The sequence below is a fragment of the Tamandua tetradactyla genome, chromosome 4, assembly GCF_023851605.1.
Source record: "Tamandua tetradactyla isolate mTamTet1 chromosome 4, mTamTet1.pri, whole genome shotgun sequence".
NCBI classification, from domain to species: domain Eukaryota; kingdom Metazoa; phylum Chordata; class Mammalia; order Pilosa; family Myrmecophagidae; genus Tamandua; species Tamandua tetradactyla.
In genome coordinates this window covers 110236938-110256799 of record NC_135330.1, presented here as the reverse complement: position 1 = coordinate 110256799, position 19862 = coordinate 110236938, and the positions used below count along the sequence as shown (strand labels likewise).

The 19862-nt window shown below is 38.4% G+C and overlaps 1 protein-coding gene across 1 annotated transcript; it reads left to right on the top strand.

The window, feature by feature from the left end:
- The first annotated feature begins 1237 nt into the window (after positions 1 to 1237).
- On the top strand, positions 1238 to 16206 carry NUDT15 (nudix hydrolase 15). Its single transcript, XM_077158243.1, has 3 exons — positions 1238 to 1406; positions 5961 to 6157; positions 12251 to 16206. The coding sequence occupies exons 1-3, from the start codon at positions 1249 to 1251 to the stop codon at positions 12388 to 12390; spliced, it is 495 nt and encodes a 164-aa protein (XP_077014358.1). The 5' UTR covers positions 1238 to 1248; the 3' UTR covers positions 12391 to 16206.
- The last annotated feature ends 3656 nt before the right edge of the window (positions 16207 to 19862 follow it).

Genomic DNA, 19862 nt, shown 5'->3' with positions numbered 1-19862 from the left:
TACTTCCTTACTAAAGAAGCAGAGGAGGAGAAAGTGGACTGAGGCACCAGCCCTTTAAACCAAGACAGAATGAAACACGTTTTTAAAGGGACTAGACTCAACTAAATTTTGAACCAGGTTGAACATTTAACTAATTCTGCACAGTCCCAAATCCCAACCAGGGAGAAAGATTTTAGGGAGGAAGGACAGACTTCTTAGAGACAGAAAAGAAGAGAGAGAGAAATTCATTTTCTTTGCACATCTGAGTTGTTGTGTAAAGTTAATCACATGATTATGCCACAGTAGACAATACATACCATGCAATATACTACATCAAATCACAAGTTGGGTTCTGGAGTTGTCTACAGCTCCAAAGATTTAAAAATGGGAAGGGCAGGAAAAAAAACGAAAAGAAACTCTGAGTTCAGACCAGGCCTGAGGGTTTGGATGTGAAGAACTAAGCACAACCATATATGCCTTTGTAGTCAATCTCTCCCCATACCCCTATCCCCAGGCAAACATTGATCTTAAATTACGTGCACATATTACTGGGTAGAAGTAAAAATAATGTATATATAAAAAAGTAAGTCTTACCCATCCAGAGACTACTCATTTGTTTGTTTGAATTTACAACTCTTTGAGTCAGCTGGGATTTTTGCGTGTACAGTGTGTGCAGAGATCTAGAGCAGTGTCCGTTTTTCCTCCCAAACAAGTAACTAATTACTTTACAGACCCTACACACTTCACAGATTCATCCTTATCCTCCCCCGACCCTCGATTGGTGAATACTTTTTTTTTACATGGGCAGGCACTGGGAATTAAACTGGGTCTCCGGTATGGCAGGCAGAACTGAGCCACCATGGCCCATGAATACTTTTTAATCATAGTTATTTACCAAAGGATTTTTCCATCCTATCTGTTCGTGCCTTGGTACCACACTAATGTGCGTTCTAGTGAAAATGACCTCACCGAGATAAAAAGTCCTTCAAGAAAAATTAGTAAGATGTACAAAGGCACAAGAAGATTTTTTAAAGTAGGTGGCTTGTGGATGTACGGTGTGGAGGGATCTGCAGGTGGAACGTGGAAGAATGAAAGTGCAACAGTAAACGGCGCTGGTTAAAACGAAACCTTCAAGAGAAGGATAGGCGCGAACCACGAGGGTGGCTGCAAGAGGGCTGGGGGTTCCCGCCAAGATTTGAGCGCAAGGAGCGATGGGCGGGGCGAAGGGTTAAGGACACTTCCGCCGCGGCAGGTGGGTCTCTCCGCGACATGACCGCCCGCGCTGAGCCGCGGGGACAGCGTCCCGGTGTCGGGGTGGGAGTCGTGGTGACCAGCTGCAGGCATCCTCGCTGTGTCCTCCTGGGGAAGAGGAAAGGGTCGTTCGGAGCCGGCAGATTCCAACTTCCAGGGGGTCATCTGGAGTTCGGGTGAGCAACTGCCTTGATTGACCCGGGAGAGGCGGAGCCTGTGCAGACGGAAATGAGGACCTTGGGCCGTGCGTGCGACGTGCGTGCGACGTGCATGCGTGCGTCTTTTTTAGCGCGTTCCCTCCCCTTCTCTGCGGTCCGCTAGCTGACGGAGACAGGTCGGCGGTGCTTCTCAGTGACTAGAGTGGAGTTGGTGTGTGAGCTGTGCCTTTTCTTAGTGCTTGAACCTAAGTGAGGGAGAGTGGGTGTTTGTTAAGTTCTGTGAGCCCAGCGTGGCAGTGGAGGGGTTGCAAGGTTTCCTGGCGGTTTAAATGGACCCGCGGATTTACTACTCACGGGCCTTCCGGATTTAGTTGTGTCCTGACCGAGCAAACCGCCTAGGGAAGCGCTGCGCCTCGGTTTCTTCACCTGTGAGATGGGGAAGTCGGGAAATACCCATCTTCACCCCTTTTTGCTTTGGCTTTCTGGGTGATGATTGGGTGATGGAGCATACCGACCAACAAAAGGTGGTCAGTTACAGTCGGTTCCACGTAAGGCGAAGAAAGCCAGGAGTCATGCTGTAAAGTGGATTCTGAGGTGAGAGTATAGTGTTCAGACCCAGCGCTTGTTTCTCCCTTGTTGTGAAAGGTTTGAAACGTTCGTGAAAGTAGGAAAAGTGGTCAGTGTATCCACTACTCAGCGGGCTCCTGCTGGTTCTCATTGTGCCAGCTTTCAGTTCACACACACACACACACACACACACACACACACACATATGCAGGCAGTATGCTTTGGTATCTGAAAAGTTTTAAAGGAGATTTCAGGTATGCTGTCATACCACCCCGAAATAGTTCAGTATGTGTCTCTAATGGGCTTTTTTTTTTTTTTGTATGCTGTATGGCAGAATCACATTTCATTATTTTCCATGTGAGTATACCATTATTGTAGCACCATTTGTTGAATTTTCGTGTGTTCTTTGTTTGGTTTTGAGGAAGTGCATGGACCAGGAATTGAATCCAGGTCTCCTGCATGGCAAGCAAGAATTCTGTTTTAATAGGCTTTTTAAAACGCATAGCCACAATATCACGTAAATTTAGCATCTAAAGAAATAATTATTTTCATACCATCTGATACCCAGTCTGCACTAGGTTTTGCCTGACTGCCTTGAAAATGACTTTTTCTGTTGACTTGTACCAGCCAGAATCAAAGAAGAACACATAATTGAGTTTGGTAAGTCTTAAGGGTCTAACAGTAACTGCCCTGACCCCTACCTTTTCATATCAGTGCCATTTATTTGTTGAAGAATTTCTCAAATTTTGGCAACGTTCTTCCAATCCACCTATTTCCTTTTAACTGGTAGTTAGAAGTAGAGGCTTGATCCTGGTGACTTTTTTTTTTTTAATGCAGTTTTATTGAGGTATAGTCATATAGCATACAATCCATCCAAAGTATACAGTTGAAGCCTCCAGTATCATCACATAGTCCATCACCACTTTCATTTTTTTATCATGTAGTTGTGTATTCATCACCATGACCATTTTAGAATGCTTGTATGACTATAAAAAGAAACAAAAAATGCATCCCATACCCCTTACTCCCCCTTCCATTGACCACCAGTATTGCAGTCTACCCAATTCTTTTTTACCCCTTATCCCTGCCCCCATTGTTTAATTATTTTTGTTCTTATTTTTTACTCATCTGTCCATATCCTAGATAAAGGGAGCATCAGCCACAAAGTTTTCATAATTTCACAATCACATTGTAAAAGCTATATACTTATACAATCATCCAAGAATCAAGGCCACTGGAATACATTTCAGGTTTCTCTCTAGCTATTCCAATACCATAAACTAAAAAGTGATGTCTATATAATGCCTATAATATACTATTAAAAATACAAATTTTGCACCAAATAAACATCTCTTCCCTTGGTTTCACAGAGAAGTTGAATTTGTGAAATATAGACCATATCATCCTTGACACTATATTCTGATTACCTTACTCCTAACCATATCAGCTTCATTCATTTCTCTAATTGAAGTTTAATCACTTTTTCAGTTTTATTTTTTTAGCAATTTTATGGGGTAATGCTGACTTTTATGGCTTCAGAACTCTAACTCTGAGTTTCAGGTTTCACACAAATATCCAAAGTTGTACACAAATAGCTCAGCATCTCAGATTTAGAAATAACAGTTACAACTTGGAAATAGATGTGACTGCTGTAAGAGTTTACAGTCTATGAAGCTTTACAGTAGGCCTCAACCCATGCTCTCAACTTCAGTTCTCCAAGGTCGTATGCTATAGTCTGTATGAATGAGGCATAATCATATTTGCCTTTTTATTTCTGACAATTCATGCAACATACTGCCCTCAAGGTTCCTTCACCTAGTTGCATGCCTCAGAACTTCATTCCTTCTTGTAGCTGCTCAGTAGTCTGTTGTATGGATAGGTGAGAGTTCCCGCTACCATTCCCCAGTCGATATACACTTAGGCCACCTCCATCCATTGCGAATCGTTGACACTCCTGCCATAAACTTGATCCTGGTGGCTTTTAATCAGACTCTCTGCTTTGTAAAATACGGAATTGTTTTGAACTTTTATAGTACATGGAATTTTTAAAATGATGCTCAGAATTTACCAAAGGCATCAGTAGGTTTATCAATTTTGGATGAGAGAAACAGTCTCGATTAAGAACAAAATTGCCCCAATAAGCACACCATATTTTCTTTTGATTTTTGTTATTTGTTGTTCATTATTGATCTAGTCAAACTAGATCACAAATTTAGCACTAGTTAGAATGTGTAACAATTAGACCAATGACAAGAGATAGCAATTTTAGCAATAGCACAAGAAAGTGTTGGTGTCTTGACTCAGATATCTCGTAATAATGGCCAACATTGAACTTTAAAGAACTTCTGACTTAGTGCTAGATAGATTACTAAGCTCTTCACATGTATGCCTTCATTTGATTTTTATATAACTGGTATACTGAGTGAGCTAAATTTGATGGGAATCCATAGGAAGTAGCTTTATTTTCTCTTTCTGTTGTCTTCAAACATAGTTTTTCTCTCCTATTGTTTTACTGGCATTTGGTTATAAAAATAAATCACATTATGGTCATTAGGATTCATTTCCCAGCATTTTAAAGTCCAATCCAGTTTAAAACTTCAGTCTCATTTCCAGTTTGTAATCTCTCTTCTGTGTATTCGACACCTGTAGTGGGGAAAATAGGTATGGTCCATGGTTTTGCTCTTTCTCCACCTTCTCATCTCTGTTGGAGGAGAGCACAAGGGAAACCTTTTATATTATTTGCCTAGTGCTGCTGTTATACCCCTGTTGGTGCAGTCTGGGTGCAGGTTTCCATGTTACTCCTTTCTTAGGGTCTGTGTATGCGTTATTTAGAAGTCCCACAGGGACAGCTCCCTGACATAGGTGACTGACTTTTTATGACACCCATCTCCTTCCCTAGCTCTTGCTCTTAGCCCACCACCCTACAGCTTCTTCCTGCTGGGGTTCCCTCTTGGATTATCCAGCAGCCTCTATGGCATCTGCTTGGCCCAAAAAAAAATACACAGTGCAAATGATGCTTTTCCTGCTGTCCTTTGTCCTTGCTCTGCCCTGGCAGCTACTTGAAGCAATCTCCTGCCTTCTAAATTCCCCAGGTAGAAGTTAAACCTCAATCTCTCTAGTCACATACATCCCTAAACTCCCAAGGGACGCATTTCAGAACCCAGGAACTCTTCCCCTCCTACCCCCTTTGCTCTGATGCCTTGTGGTAGGCCCATGAATTTCTGCGCCTCAGTATGTACTTAGTATGGGTGTGACACACTGTCATCTATGTGCTGCCATCTCCAATCTGACTGGATTCTCTGGGAGTACATCTTACTTGACTTGGGGGTAGAGCACATACCTCCTTGGGAGGAAGGGAAACAACATACATTCCTATTAGGCTGATAATCACAACTTCCCTCCCTCCCAAAGAGCTCCTGTCTTCTTAGGCAGTCTGAGTGAGTTAAAGGGTCGAAGGACTTGTCTAGCTTTCCTTAGCAAACCCCTTGGAGGTAGAGGACACCTGATTGGTCGTTGTACTCTTGTGACTGTGAGGTGGGTGTTGCTTATTCTCAATTGTGAGGGTTGACCTGAAATTGTGAGACTACAGAAAAAGACATTCTGTTCTCTTTGATGTATTTACAACCCCATGAGAAAGCAGTACTTTGTACTTATCCAAGTAGAAAGTAATGGAGTTGGAATTCAAACCTCTGTCTACAGTTGACTCCAAAGCCTTGTATGCTTCGCTAATATACTAAACTGCCTCCTGGTTACTTACTGCTTCCAGGCATGTGAATTAGTGCTGAACTGTTTAAATGTGTCTTTCTGCTCAATATGAAATCCTTTTGGTCTTCAGATAACTAAATACAAGATATGCAGAATGACAAAGGCAGTGTTATTGATTCATTGTTTTGAAGTCTGAACCAATTATAGTACTTTTGCTTTACTATAGAAGTTTCTAGTCAAGAATTGCATGGAAAAATGATATAAACAAATTTGATACAATGTTGTGTTTCTGTTTTCCAGTGAAAGCTGGGAAGAATGTGCTCAACGGGAAACCTGGGAAGAAACAGCTCTTCACCTGAAAAATGTTCGTTTTGCCTCAGTTGTGAATTCTTTCATTGAAAATGAGAATTACCATTATGTCACCATATTAATGAAAGGAGAGGTGGATTTGACTCATGATTCAGAACCAAAGAACGTAGAGCCTGAAAAAAATGAAAGTAAGAGAATTATGTAATAATGAATTTTCTTTGAGAAGAGCATAGAGCCTGAAGGAGTATTATGTTTTATTGCCAGTGAATAAAATAGATTTATGTATTTTTTCTTTTTGGTTGTAGTTAAATCCTTTGAGACATAAAGATGTGAACAAAAAATGCTATAGAGAGATTGCTTGGGTTTGTATTCTGGTTTTTCCACATAGAGCTGTGTGACCTTGGGCAAGTTATTTAATAATGTCTCTGGGCCTGTTTTCTGATGTCTAATAATAAGTGACTCCTTACATGGGTTGTTGTGGGGAAGAAATGATTTAACACAAAGGACTAAGTGCATGCAGTAAGTGCCCAATAAATGGTAATTTTATTGTTAGCATTTATTTTTATTTTAGGCTGTTTTTTGTATGTTTGGGGTTTTTTTCCTTATTTGTTTTAACTTTATTTTGAAATAATATCAAACTTAGAAGACACTTGCAAAAATAATGCAAAACCCAATGCAGAGAACACCAACATGTTTTTATTTCCCATACCAGACACCCAGATCTACCAGTTTTAACATTTTACTACCTTTGCTGTATCGTCTGTCTTTCTTCTCTCTCTCTTTTGAACATTTAAGAACAGGTTGCACACCTGCACATCATACTCCTTGAAAAAAGAATACTTCCGTATACATTTCCTGTGAATAGTTGTCAAATTCAAAGATTTAATATTGATGTGAAGCTTACAGTCTATATTCAGTTTTTTCTTATGTCTCTATAATGTCCTTTTGTGCCCTTTTTCCTCCATTCTTAGATCTCCTCAGTATCATATATTGCATTTAATTGTCATTATCTCTTTAATCTCTCTTTCTTTTCTTTTGCTGCATGTGTGTTTTCTGTACCATCCCCTCCGAATCATACCATTCTGTGGGATTATTCCCCTTCACAATGATGCAGTACCTCACCACCACCCATTACTAGAACTTTCCTCTCACCCCAAACAGAAGCTCTACATTCATTTTATATTAGCTCTCCATTGCCTCCACCACCACCCCCAATAACCTGCACTCAACTTTCTATCTCTGTAAGTTTGCATATCCCCTGATATTTTCTTTGTGATTTCGTGGAGCTTAAATTTAACATCCTGAATCTCTAGCAATCTTGTTTTCTTCGAAACCAACTTATCTTCATTTGTACACATAAACTTATGTTTCTGTACTTCTCCATCCCTTCACCTTTATATAGTTCTTGTTACAAATTCCAAGTCAAAAACCACTGTATCATATTTTGTGCATTTTCGTGCATTTGCCTTTTAGGTCCTGTAGCAAGTAAAAAGTGGGGTTACAAGTAAATACAATAGTACTGGTATTTATATTTACCCATGTCACAATCTTTATTAGAGATCTTGATTTCTTCATATGGCCTCAGTCAGTTGTCTTGTGTCCTTTCCTTTCAACCTACAGAACTCCCTGTGGCCTTTCTTGTAGGGGTGGTCTAGTGGGTGACAACATCCCTGAGCTTTTGTTTATCTGAGAATGTCTTAATTTCTCCCTCATTTTGTTTTTTTCTTTATTAGAGAAGCTGGAGGTTTATAGAACAATCATGTATAGAATATAGGATTCCCATGTGCCACTCCATCACTAACACCTTGTGCTGGTGTGAAACATTTGTTACAACTAATGATAGCACATTTTCATAATTATACTATTAATTAAATGGTTTAACTTAGGGTTCTTGTTTGTATAGTGTAGTTCCTTGGAATTTTTTTTTAATTTTTATTCTGTTACCATATATATATATATATACACACACACAATATATACAGTCTCATGTTTCTTCTTTTAATCATAATCATATATATATTGCAGTGTTGTTAATTGCGTTTACAATGTTGTGCTACCAGCATCCATTACCAAAACATCCATCATCCCAAATAAAAAACCTGTACTTTTTAAGCCCTAACTTCCCATTCCCTGCCCCTACCCCTTTCACTGGTAACCTATATCTAGATTCTGACTCTTTGTGTTTGCTTATGCTAATGGTTTCAGATCAGTGAGATCATACAATATTTGTCCTTTCGTGTCTGGCTTATTTCACTCAATATCGTGTCTTCAATGTTCGGCCTTATTGTTGAGTGTATCAGGACTTGATTCCTTTTGATAGCTGAATAATATTCCATTCTATGTATGTACCTCAATTTGTTTATCCAGTCATCAGTTGATGGACACTTGGGTTGCTTCCATCTTTTGGCAGTTGTGAACAATGCCACTGTGAACATTGGTGTGCAAGTGTTTGTTCACATCTCTGTTTTCAGTTCTTTTGGGTATGTACCTAGTAGTGGGATTACCAGGTCATACGGTAATTCTAGACTTAGCTTTCTGAGAAACCACCAACCATTTTCAATGGTGGCTACACCATTTCACATTGCCACCAGCAATGAATTTATCTGCATCCTCTCCAACACTTATTTTCCATTTTTTAAGTAGCAGCCTTTCTAATGGGTGTGAAATGGTGTCTCTTGGTTTTGATTTGCCTTTCCCTGATAGCTGATGATGTTGAGCATCTTTTCATGCTTTCTGACCATTTGCATATTTCTTTGGAGAGATATCTGTTCAAGTCTTTTGCCCATTTTTTAATTGGGTTGTTTGTCTTTTTGTTAAGTTGAAGGATTTCTTTATATATACTGCATATTAATACTTTATCACATGTGTGGTTTCCAAATATTTTCTCTCATTCTGTAAGTTGTCTTTTTACTTTTGTGATAAAGTTCTTTGAGACACAAGCATTTTAAATTTTGATGAGGTCCCATTTGCCTATTTTTAATTTTGCTGCTTGTGCTTTGAGTGTAAAGTCTAAGAAACCATTGCCTGGCACATGGTCCTAAAGATGTTCTGAAATGTTTTCTTCTGGAAGTTTGATAGTTCTGGCTTTTATATTTAGGTCCTAAGTTCATTTTGAGTTGATTTTTGTATAAGGTGTGAGGTAGGGGTCCCTTTTTTTGGCAAATGGATATCCAGTTTTCCCACGCCATATGTTGAAGAAACTATTCTTTCTCAGTTGAGTGGTCTTTGCCAAGTCAAAAATTGGTTGGCCTTAAATGTGAGAATTGATCTCTGAGGTCTCAATTCTGTTTCATTGATCTATATGTCTTCCATGTGCCAGTACCATGCTGGTTTTTTCCACCCAGATTTCTGCAGCTTATTTGACACTAAGAAATCACATTTAGAGATTTCCAGATACATACAATAAATGAAAATTTAACAGGACGTTTCTTTCCCTTCCACTAGATCTGACCTATATTTAAAAAATATATGAGTAGGGTATAACCAGCAACTTCTTCCTCTCTCACTGTCATTATTCACACTGTTTTCTGATGGTTCTGTTTCTCTTCAGTGACTCTAATGGCCATTGAGGGAACTGTAGACATTGGAAGACTACACAGCCCTAAGTGAAATGGCAAATGTTATCAATGGAAAAGGCCAAGTTGTATAGCTCTAGACTACATACATCCATTCGGTTAACCGGAAAAGCCAGGCTTCTGCATGCCTACTACGGAATAGATGAAACCCATGGCTTTTCTTTTTCTTTTTTTAAATATTTTTATTGATAAATCTTTACACACATACAGTCCATATATGGTATACAATCAATGACTCACAATATCATCACATAGTTGTATATTCGTCATCATGATCATTTTTCAGAACATTTGTGTCACTCCAGAAAAAGAAATAAAAAGAAGAGGGAAAAAACTTATACAACCCAAACCCCTTACCCTCCCTCTCACTGACCACTGCTATTTCCATCTATCCAATTTATTTTAACCTTTGTCCCCCTATTATTTGTTTATTTTTTTATCCATATTTTTTACTAATCTGTCCATACCCTGGATGAAGGAGCATCAGACACAAGGTTTTCACAATCGCACAGTCATATTGTAAAAGTTACATCTTTATATAATCGTCTTTAAGGATAAGGCTACTGGAACATAGCTCAACACTTTCAAGCACTTCCCTCCAGCCACTCCAATACACCATAAACTAAAAAGGGATATCTATGCATAAGAATAACCTCTTGACTCTGTTTTAAATCACTCAGTCACTGAAACTTTATTTTGTCTCAATTCTCTTTTCCCTCTTTTGGTCAAGAAGGCTTTCTCAAGCCTTTGAAGCCAGGTCCCAGCTCATCCCAGGAGTTCTGTACCATGTTGCCATGAAGATTTACGCCCAGGGGTGTCATGTCCCATGTAGTGGGGAGGGTAGTGAGTTCACCAGCCAAGTTGGCTTAGAGAGGCCACAGCTGAGCAACAAAAGAGGTTCTCATGGGGTAGGCATAATTTCAAGTAGGCTTAGCCTGTCCTCTGCAGGAGTAAATTTCGTAAGGGTGAATCCCAAAATCGAGGTCTTGGCCTATTGATTTGGTTGTCTCCACTGCTTGCAAAAACATGAGAAATTCTCCAAATAAGGAAGCTTTCTTCCCAGTCCTCCAAGGGGACTTTGCAAATACTTCTTTATTCATTGCCCAAATTACTGTGGGATATATCAGGGCATCACACCAACCTAGTACCATACTGTTTTGATTAATGTAATTCGTCTCTCATTTTTGAAAGGCAGTTTTGCCAGATACAGACTTCTTTGTTGACCATTTTTTTCTTTCAGCACATTAAATATGTCTTCGCACTGCCTTCTTGCCTCACTGGCACTTAACTATACTGAGGCCCCCTTAGATATGACGTGCTGCCTCTCTCTTGCGACTTTCAGAATTCTTGCCTGTAATCTTAAATCAAGCGTATGCTTCTATATGACCCAGTCACTAGCACTAAATCTGATTTTTTGAAAAGACTTATCCTTCTGTATTTCTTAATAACATATAGCAGGAATTCTTTTCACTTTAATCCCTGTTGAGAGCCGTTGATTTTCAAGATTGCTCTTAACCAGCTGCAGCCTGGCCAAGATGCAGTGCCTGGGTGGAGCTTCATTTTATTGACAATAGAGAGATGTGGTCCCTGGCCCCATCTTCACCAGGTGCCGGTCAGGATATCCTGCTTCGTTTTACTTGTTTACTTCATCATTCCCCCAACCATCCAATTTTAATTAGGAGGATCATCTACATACTTCATTTTCTAGGAGACGGGGAATAGAGTCTTTGCAGGACTTGGTTAATTGATCATCTTGCAGCATGTTGTGGGGTACGCGATCTTAGTCTCCCTCCCCTCTGTGATTGTGGGTCTCTGATGTTCATCAGCCCTTCCAATACTTGGTATGCTCCCGCTTAATGTGTTCTTCATTCCCTGTTTCCCCAGAGTGAAAATACATATCTGAATTTTATAGGCACATAAACACAAATGTAATCTAAAGAAACACTTAGAATATAGAATGTATACCTTAATATTTCTGTATTTACCTCTCTGTTCTTTTGTTATTTACACTAACAATCAACAAAGAAAATGCCATTCTAGCATTTTGCTCTAGAATTTTAGGTAATTTACAGCTGACAAATACTGTTAAATCCTTTGTCTTTCAATGGCTTGTTTTTTAATCAGCACCCTTTGCATTTGTCTATCTAAAATACTAAAGGCTTAATGGTTTTTTATTCTCTGCACAAATTCTTTTACCTTTAAGAGATGGTGGATCACTTAGAAATAAGCATTTTACCTTATTTCATAGGCAAGGAAACTAGTTTATAAAATCCAAATTTAGTATCATTTGTGTTTACTTAAATAGTGGCCAAACAAAATTCTGAGACCTTTATATACTACAAGTTACACTACACTAAAATAAACTAGTTTCCTTGTCTTAGTGCAGTGTAACTTGTAGTATATAAAGTTCTAAGAATTTTGTTTGGCCACTATTTAAGTAAACACAAACGATACTAAATTTGGATTTTATCATGATATGGCTTTGTAAAATTGACTTCATATACAAATTACAGCATGTTTGAAATGATCACCATTCTCTTCTTAAGATCTCCATTCTAAGTAACATCCTATTATAGCTTATTTTATTAGTAGCAAATCATTTAAAAATTAGTTTATTTTTTCTAAATGTAGGTTAACATGCCAAAATAAACACTGTGCTTCCTTTCAGCAAATAAGTTGATCTTCTATCCTGTTCTTCTTTTCTAGATTGGGAGTGGGTTCCCTGGGATGAATTTCCTCCACTGGACCAGCTTTTCTGGGCACTACGTTGTTTAAAGGAACAAGGTTATGATCCTTTTAAAGAAGATTTGGATCATCTGGTAGGATATAAAGGAAGTCATCTCTAGGTGTACAAAAAGATTCTTTAATTAAAAAAAAGAAAGAAAGAAAAAATGTCTGAGGTAGGGAATGAAAAACCATCTATATTTCAGAGCTGCTCCCTTTTACCTAAACGTCCCATTGGATTGCCACTTTATTTATAGTCTTTTAGTATACACAACTTACTTTTGGCTAATGTGTGTAAAAATTTTTCTGGGATATGTCATTGAATTTCATGCCAGCCACACAGAGTATGTGATAAATGGTGATGTTTCCATATTTATATAAGCTGTCTACTCTGCAGTTTGTTATTACTAGCCTGCATGGAGTAGGGAGTAATAGAATTTGTCTTAGCATTTCAGTTCAAGTAGAGGTCATATCTACTTTTTTATCATGTTTGTTGATTTTCCTCTTTTTAATTTAATACAAGTTTTGGTAAGATAGTGTGACACCCTTTCAGTGTGGAGAGAACCAAACAGGCCAGTAGTATATATTCCCCAGGTTTCTGATTGAGAACTGAAACCAAGAGAAGGTGGAACAAAACATCTAGGATCTGTATTCTACCATTAACAGGCCGTGCTATTTTGGATTCTCAGTCTTTCTGAGATTGTGTCCTTATGTGTAAAATGAAGAGATTAGATCAGAGCAGTGGTTCTTAAAGAGGGATCTGGCCCATGAGATCCTTTTAGGGAGTGCTCAACATCAAAACTATTTTTATAATACTAAGATAATTTGCCATTTTTACTCTCAGTGTTTTATGAATGTACAGAGGGGTTTTCCAGAAGCTGCATAGTATGTGGTATCATAACAGACTGAATGCAAAAGCAGATATGACTCCAGCTTTCTTCCGTGAAGCCAGACGTTAAAAGAGATTTATAAAAGTCTGGCCACTCTTCTCACTTAATTTTTTTGTTTGTAAAATATTATTTTTCATAAAGTTTATGTTTTATGTTAATAATGAATGGGTTTGTTGTTATAAATGATTTAATAAAAACTTCTTAACATTTCTCAGTTTTCATTTTGAATATCATAAATATCGTTAGATGAAACACTCAAAAACAAAACTCTTTGTTGTCTTCACTAATTTGTAATAGTGTATAGATGTCTGAAACCAGAAAGTTCAAGAACTTTTTTATTAGTCCAGGAAGTCCCATTCTCTTCTTTTATGAGTCTGCTTCTGTTAAATTTCATGCTTGACTTATAGTGGTTGCATTTGAATTTTCCCCTTTGAAAGATTCAAAAACTATTGTAATACTTGCCATGAAGGAGTCTTTCTTCCAGTGAGTGAAAATAATTTTTTAAGTTCTTTCCTTAATAGTTTTTTCCAAAATTATATGTGTACATTATTTAGTTGGCCTTGTGAAGATAATTCTCATTTTTTATTCATTCTATTTTTACATAATTCCTTGATATTAAGATGTTTGAAGCTCAAATATAATAATCAATGTATGTTCCTTGAACTTCTCATACACTGATAAATTCCACATCCTTCTCTTGCATGTTCATTAATATTCCTCTCTTCATCAATTGACTTAATCCCTGTCCCTGGCTTCTCCGTAAATGCAGGCACATGAGGCTTGATAAGAAGAAAGCAGACAAGCCATCTGTTCCTGGCTAGAACCTTTCTGCAGTGGATTGTGAAATTGATTGCATATTGATTCTCAAATACAGTTGATGGTGAATTCATTGAAATATCTCATACTAGTTCTCCAAGCAGATGTTTTCTAGCTTTGAAAACTTATCACAAACCTTTAGAGTATTATTATTATATCTGCCACTTTAAATTTTTGGTAGACAAATTCTTTAGGAATCGTCTACCAAAAATTCTTTAGGAATTTGTGGTTTAATTCACTGAACTAGGTATGAAGGTTTATGTCAATGGAAAGAAAAAATGAATAAAAGCATCACATTAGAATATTACATTTTACCTCAGGATTTAATATGCTCAGTTGGCATCCAGTATCAGCAACTATTTCTCCAAATGAGTCAATACATGGAGCAGGACTTAAAACTCTTAAGTAAACAGTGAATTCTTAGATGGTTTGAGACCTGTCTTTAGCAGGAAAAAATAGCAACATCCCCATGAAGTTAAATGTCAACTCGAGTTCCTGACATACCCCTCACACGCCCAGTGCATTTAGGACACTTGGGAATCTGCAGTAGCTCCTCATCTAATTTGCTAAGTCAAGCCCCAAGATGCCAGCCAGGTCAGGACCAGCAAATGCTCTCTTTTGCTTCTGGCTCCATCTAAGCAGGGGCATTTCTTTGTTACCTTAACTGTCTGCTAACTTTACGGGGAGTCATCTAAATGCGAAAAGACATACAAAGTCTTCTAGCATAAAATCACGTTAGAACTGCCTCTATTTTTAAAATAAGACTATTTATGTTATACACGTTAAGTCAGTGCTGGACTTAAGTAAAAATTTATAGAAAACACAAATTCAAGATAACAAGATGCATTCACTGAGATGTGTATACCTCAAGAAATTGAAAATGTAAGCATGTCCTCTAGGTACTCCATAAACACTTTGCTTTGCATCTATGTCAAGTACTGTAACAGGTGCTTCATAATATTTAGACTGTAGGTTAAATCATCCACACTTGTTCCCTGTTCTCCTTTTTGATTTTGCTCCATTTTTATGTCTAAAATGTTTAGATACCTACTCTCTTGAATAATAATGCTTAACTATATGCAACAGAATGTCACTCTTCATTCTATTCATCAGAATAATTCATGGGCAAAAGGAACAAAGTAGCAAACAAGCCAGCCAAGCTTTTCACCCACTTCAGCTGGACCTAATACTTACTGTAAATACTTATTCTGTTATTTTTTTTTCTTTATGGATTCAATTACCATCTCTTCTTTGATGACCCCTCAAATGACATAATCAGCAGCCCAGTTCTTTCTCCTATGCTCCAGAAACTGCACACCAATCATATTTACCTGAGATTCTCATTCTTCTCACTTGATGTTTCAAACTACCTCTACCATCTGCTGAACCCTCTTCCCACATCCAGCAGTCTATTTCATGCCTCTCCACGTCGTTGCCAACACTACATTGACTATCTTTTTTATTGTAGCCATCCTAAGTGGGTAGGAAATGGTAGCTCATTGTGGGTTTGATTTGCATTTCCCTAATGACTAATGGTGTTAAGCATCTGTGCTGGTTTGAAACGAAGTATGCCCCCTAGAAAAGCCATTTTTTAATCAAAATATCATTTCGGAAAGGTAGAATAATCTCTATTCAATACTGTATGTTTGAAACTGTAATCAGATCATCTCCCTGGATGATGTTATTTAGTCAAGAATGGTTGTTAAACTGGATTAAGGGATGACATGTCTCCACCCATTTAGGTGGGTCTTGATTGGTTTATTGGAGTCCTATAAAAGAGGAAATATTTGGAGAATGAGATTCAGAGATAGCAGAATGCTGCAGCACCACGAAGCAGAGTCCACGAGCCAGTGACCTTTGGAGATGAAGAAGGAAAACTCCTCCCGGGGGGCTTCATGAAACCAGAAGCCAGGAGAGAAAGCTAGTAGATGATGCCATGTCCACCATGTGCCCTTCCAGCTGAGAGAGAAGCCCTGACTGCGTTCACCATGTGCCGTCTCACTTGAGAGAGAAACCGTGAACTTCATCGGCCTTCTTGGACCAAGGTATCTTTCCCTGGATGCCTTTGATTGGACATTTCTATAAACTTGTTTTAATTGGGACATTTTCTCGGCCTTAGAACTGTAAACTAGCAACTCATTAAATGCCCCTTGTTAAAAGCCATTCCGTTTCTGGTATATTGCATTCCAGCAGCTAGCAAACTAGAACAGCATCTTTAGGAGTCCAACTTCATTCTTTTGCATGTGGATATCCAGTTGTACTAGAACCATTTTGGACAATATTATTATTTTCCTCATTAAGTGGACTTGGTACCATTGTCAAAAATCAACATATAGATGAATAGAATAGGCTTGAGAGTCCAGAAAGGAACCCCTCTTCAATTCCATTCCATTCATCTCTGTTTATCCTAACACGAGCACCAGTTTTGATTCTGTAGCTCTGTAGTAGGTTTTGAAATAGGAAGCATGGTTCTCCAACTTTGTTTTTCTTGCTCAGGGTTGTTTTGGCTCTTCTATGTCCTTTGTGTTCTGTATAAATCTTAGAATAAGCTCATCAATTTCATTAAAAGTGGCAACTGAGATTTTGATAGGGTTTGCATTGAATTTGTAGATCAATTGTGGGGAGTATCGCCACATATTAAATGTCTTACAGTCCATGAACAAAAGGGTGTCTTTCCATTATATAGGTCTTCTTTAATTCCTTTCATTGATGTTTTGTCTTTTAGAAGTCTTGCACATCTATGGTTAAATTCATTCCTAAGTATCGTTAATGCAGTTGTTTTACTAAATTTCCTTTATTATCCAATACTAGTGTCTAGAAATATATAGTTCTAATAGCTTTCTAATGAATTGTGTAGAATTTTCCATGTACAAGATCACATCAACATGTGAACCCTGATATCTTTGCTTGGTTAGCTTAGCAGCCAGCCACTGATTGGACAGAGATTTCCTTAAATGCCTGAAACAATAAATCTCCCAGCCTTTGCTGAAAGACTCTGTGAGCACATTGAGGTATGCCCTCAACACTCAGCAATGTTTACAACTCTGCCTTTGTCTTCACTTCCTATTTGCAGACTGGCAAGATAGCCAGAGATGAGAGATTAGGGACCTCTTAGGTATTTTCCTATGTGGCAGCCATAAACATGTATGTGGCCTTGCTGATTCCCCCCATGGATATCTTATTTTCCAGCTTTTCCTTTTAGGGTTTTGGTCAGCTTGTTTGCTCCACTTGTTATTGCTACTTCAGACATACAGCTGTGATATGAAACAGCTGCAGATGATTGTTTTCCACAAAGCCCCAGGAAAAAGGCTGTTCACATAGAAATAGCTCTGAGCCAGCCAAATGAAGACAAGCTTTGTGAATGGGGCGTTTCAAGAGAATTGCCAGAAAGGCCATGTAATGACTATAATCCAAGAACGGTGTTTGTGGGGGACGTCAACCTAATTTGCCCCCTCCAACAGCTAGTAGGCTGCTAGTTTCCACCATGACTGTGAGGCTGCTGGTTTTCAGTACTACCAGGAAGTTTGGAAGAAAGGCACGAGGACAGGGCACCTCACCAATTTTATTGAGATTCAGCTGTTCAAATACTCACTGTATTGTTGTCTTTGGTTAACTCCCAGAGTTCTAAAAATGCCCATTTTGACGATTTTTGCCAGTGTTCTTACTGCTTCTATGGAGTTGGCTTTGTGGTGGTCTTTACCATCCCTACTGATACCATACTGTGTTATCTTAAAGCCAACCCTAGACATTATGCCTCCTCACCTTCACACATCAGCATAATGTGCAGACCTAGCTCTCCCGAACTGTACTGTCATTATGTAACTGCTCTAAAAATTAAACCTTCATTACCCTCTCTTGTCCAGTTCATAATCAGACATTCCCAGTTGTCTCAGAAACGTCTTTTTATACATTATAATCGGTTATTCTTCTCTTCTCCCTTCTGTGAGCACTATGAGTAGTTAATTCTCTGTACTCGTTCCCTTCAGAGTAGGAGACATCTTTGGCTCTGGATGTAGGATGGCCAGGGTAGGGTTCATGGAGAGGAACCAGCAAACAGCCAATGATTCTGGCTCAGTTCCAGGCTCTAAACTGGAGGGGTAAAAAGGGTCCTTACAGTTTCCATGAACATTTTCAAAGAAGGAAGTAGATAATTCCTCCTTACAGTAAACACCGACGGAGGGTCTATTATAATGTACCTTACACTATGCTTTTAGGTAAAGCTCAAGCATTCCATATGCCAAGAATGGCAGTGGGTCAGAGTAGACTAGCTGTAGGGTGGGAGGGGCCCTGGGATAACCACAAGTCTTCCTCTCAAAAGGAAATTGCAAAAAATCTAATAGCCTCAGAATTGCAGTTGTACTTAACAGGAGGAAAGAATAGAAGGTCTACAGATTTTCACTAAAAGGAACACTGGAGAATCAAAACACAAAATAGTAACTTCCTATACATATATTTAGAAATCTTCCCACATAATTGTTGCTTTATAAATAAGCTGTTTATCCTTTACCCTCTTTTTGCAGCCCCAACTTGTTTCCTTTTACCATTCACCAAAAACTGCAGATGCGACTGAGGGACAAGGGCTTGTCCACCCCCAACCTCAGAATACATCACATCCCACTGTCCACCCCCAACCTCAGAATAACATCACATCCCACTCTTAACTATGTTTCCAAAGCAACACCTGCACAAGTTATATAACAAGATCACAAACTGGCACTTGTGGCCTAGATTTGTCTAATTTGTTATACATTTTGTATAATCTGATTTTTAAGTTTTATTTTACTGTCGTAACATATGTAACAAAACTTGCCATTTTAACTATTTTTAAGTGTACAATTCAGTGGCACATATAATCTGGTTTTAATGCTGAAGCATACAGTCCCTAGGTTTGGTTGCCATTTCATGTCTCCCTATTATGTAATACCTAAGCACTACTTCTACATCACTTACTGATCTGGCCTCCACAGATAAATGTGAGCCTATGACACTATTATAGAAAGAGCACTTCTAGAAGCAGTTATTTTAAAGGTAGCCTATTTGGACATGCACAAAACCTTTTATATTTAAAAACCAAATAAAAAAATAGAATGATTTAATTTAGTAGCACTTTATATACAGCAGCTAAACAAGTCTTTATGTGTGTCACTGGTGGGGTGTACATTTACATAACTTTCATGAGAAAAGTTTGTATTATTCATCTGTGGTGGGCAGAATAGTGGCTTCCAAATATATCCAAATCCTACTCTCTGAGCCTGTTAAAATGCTGTTAAATGACAAGGGAGGATTAAAGTTGCAGGTAGAAGATTGCAAATCAGCTGATTTAAAAATAGATCAGGTGGTGCAAGGGTGGCTCAGTGGCAGAATTCTCGCCTGCTATGCTGGAGACTTGGGTTTGATTCCCAGTGCCTGCCCACCCAAAAATAAATAAGAAATAGGTATCATTCTGGCTTATCCAGGCAGGCCCAGTATAAACACAAGGGTCCCTTAAATTGGAAGCCTGAAGCAGAATAGTGTCAGAGGGAGGTAGGATGAGACTCAACTGACCGTTTCTGGCTTTAAATAAGCCAAGGGTTGAGGATAGCCTCTGCAATGTGGAAAAGGTAAGGCAACGGATTCTCCTCTAGAGCCTTCATAAAAATGCAGCCCTGCTGACAATTTTATACCAGTGAGCCATTTTAGATTTCTGAGCTCCAGAACTCTAAGATGATAAACTTATTTTAAGACACATTTATGATAATTTGTTATAGCAGTAATAAAAACCTAATTAAGGGATAAAAAAACAGGAGAAAAAATATTCCTTTTGATTTGATCCTAATGACTGAGAGATAAATACAAGAGTTTGTGCACAAATATTGTAATAGCCAAACTAATAAAAAAAGCAAACATCC

Excerpts from the sequence above, each read along its gene's own strand:
- NUDT15 (XM_077158243.1), top strand. The coding sequence starts at position 1,249 with ATGACCGCCCGCGCTGAGCCGCGGGGACAGCGTCCCGGTGTCGGGGTG. Across the intron at positions 1,407-5,960 it reads GGGGGTCATCTGGAGTTCGG|TGAAAGCTGGGAAGAATGTG; the intron begins GTGAGCAACTGC and ends TCTGTTTTCCAG. Across the intron at positions 6,158-12,250 it reads AGAGCCTGAAAAAAATGAAA|ATTGGGAGTGGGTTCCCTGG; the intron begins GTAAGAGAATTA and ends CTTCTTTTCTAG.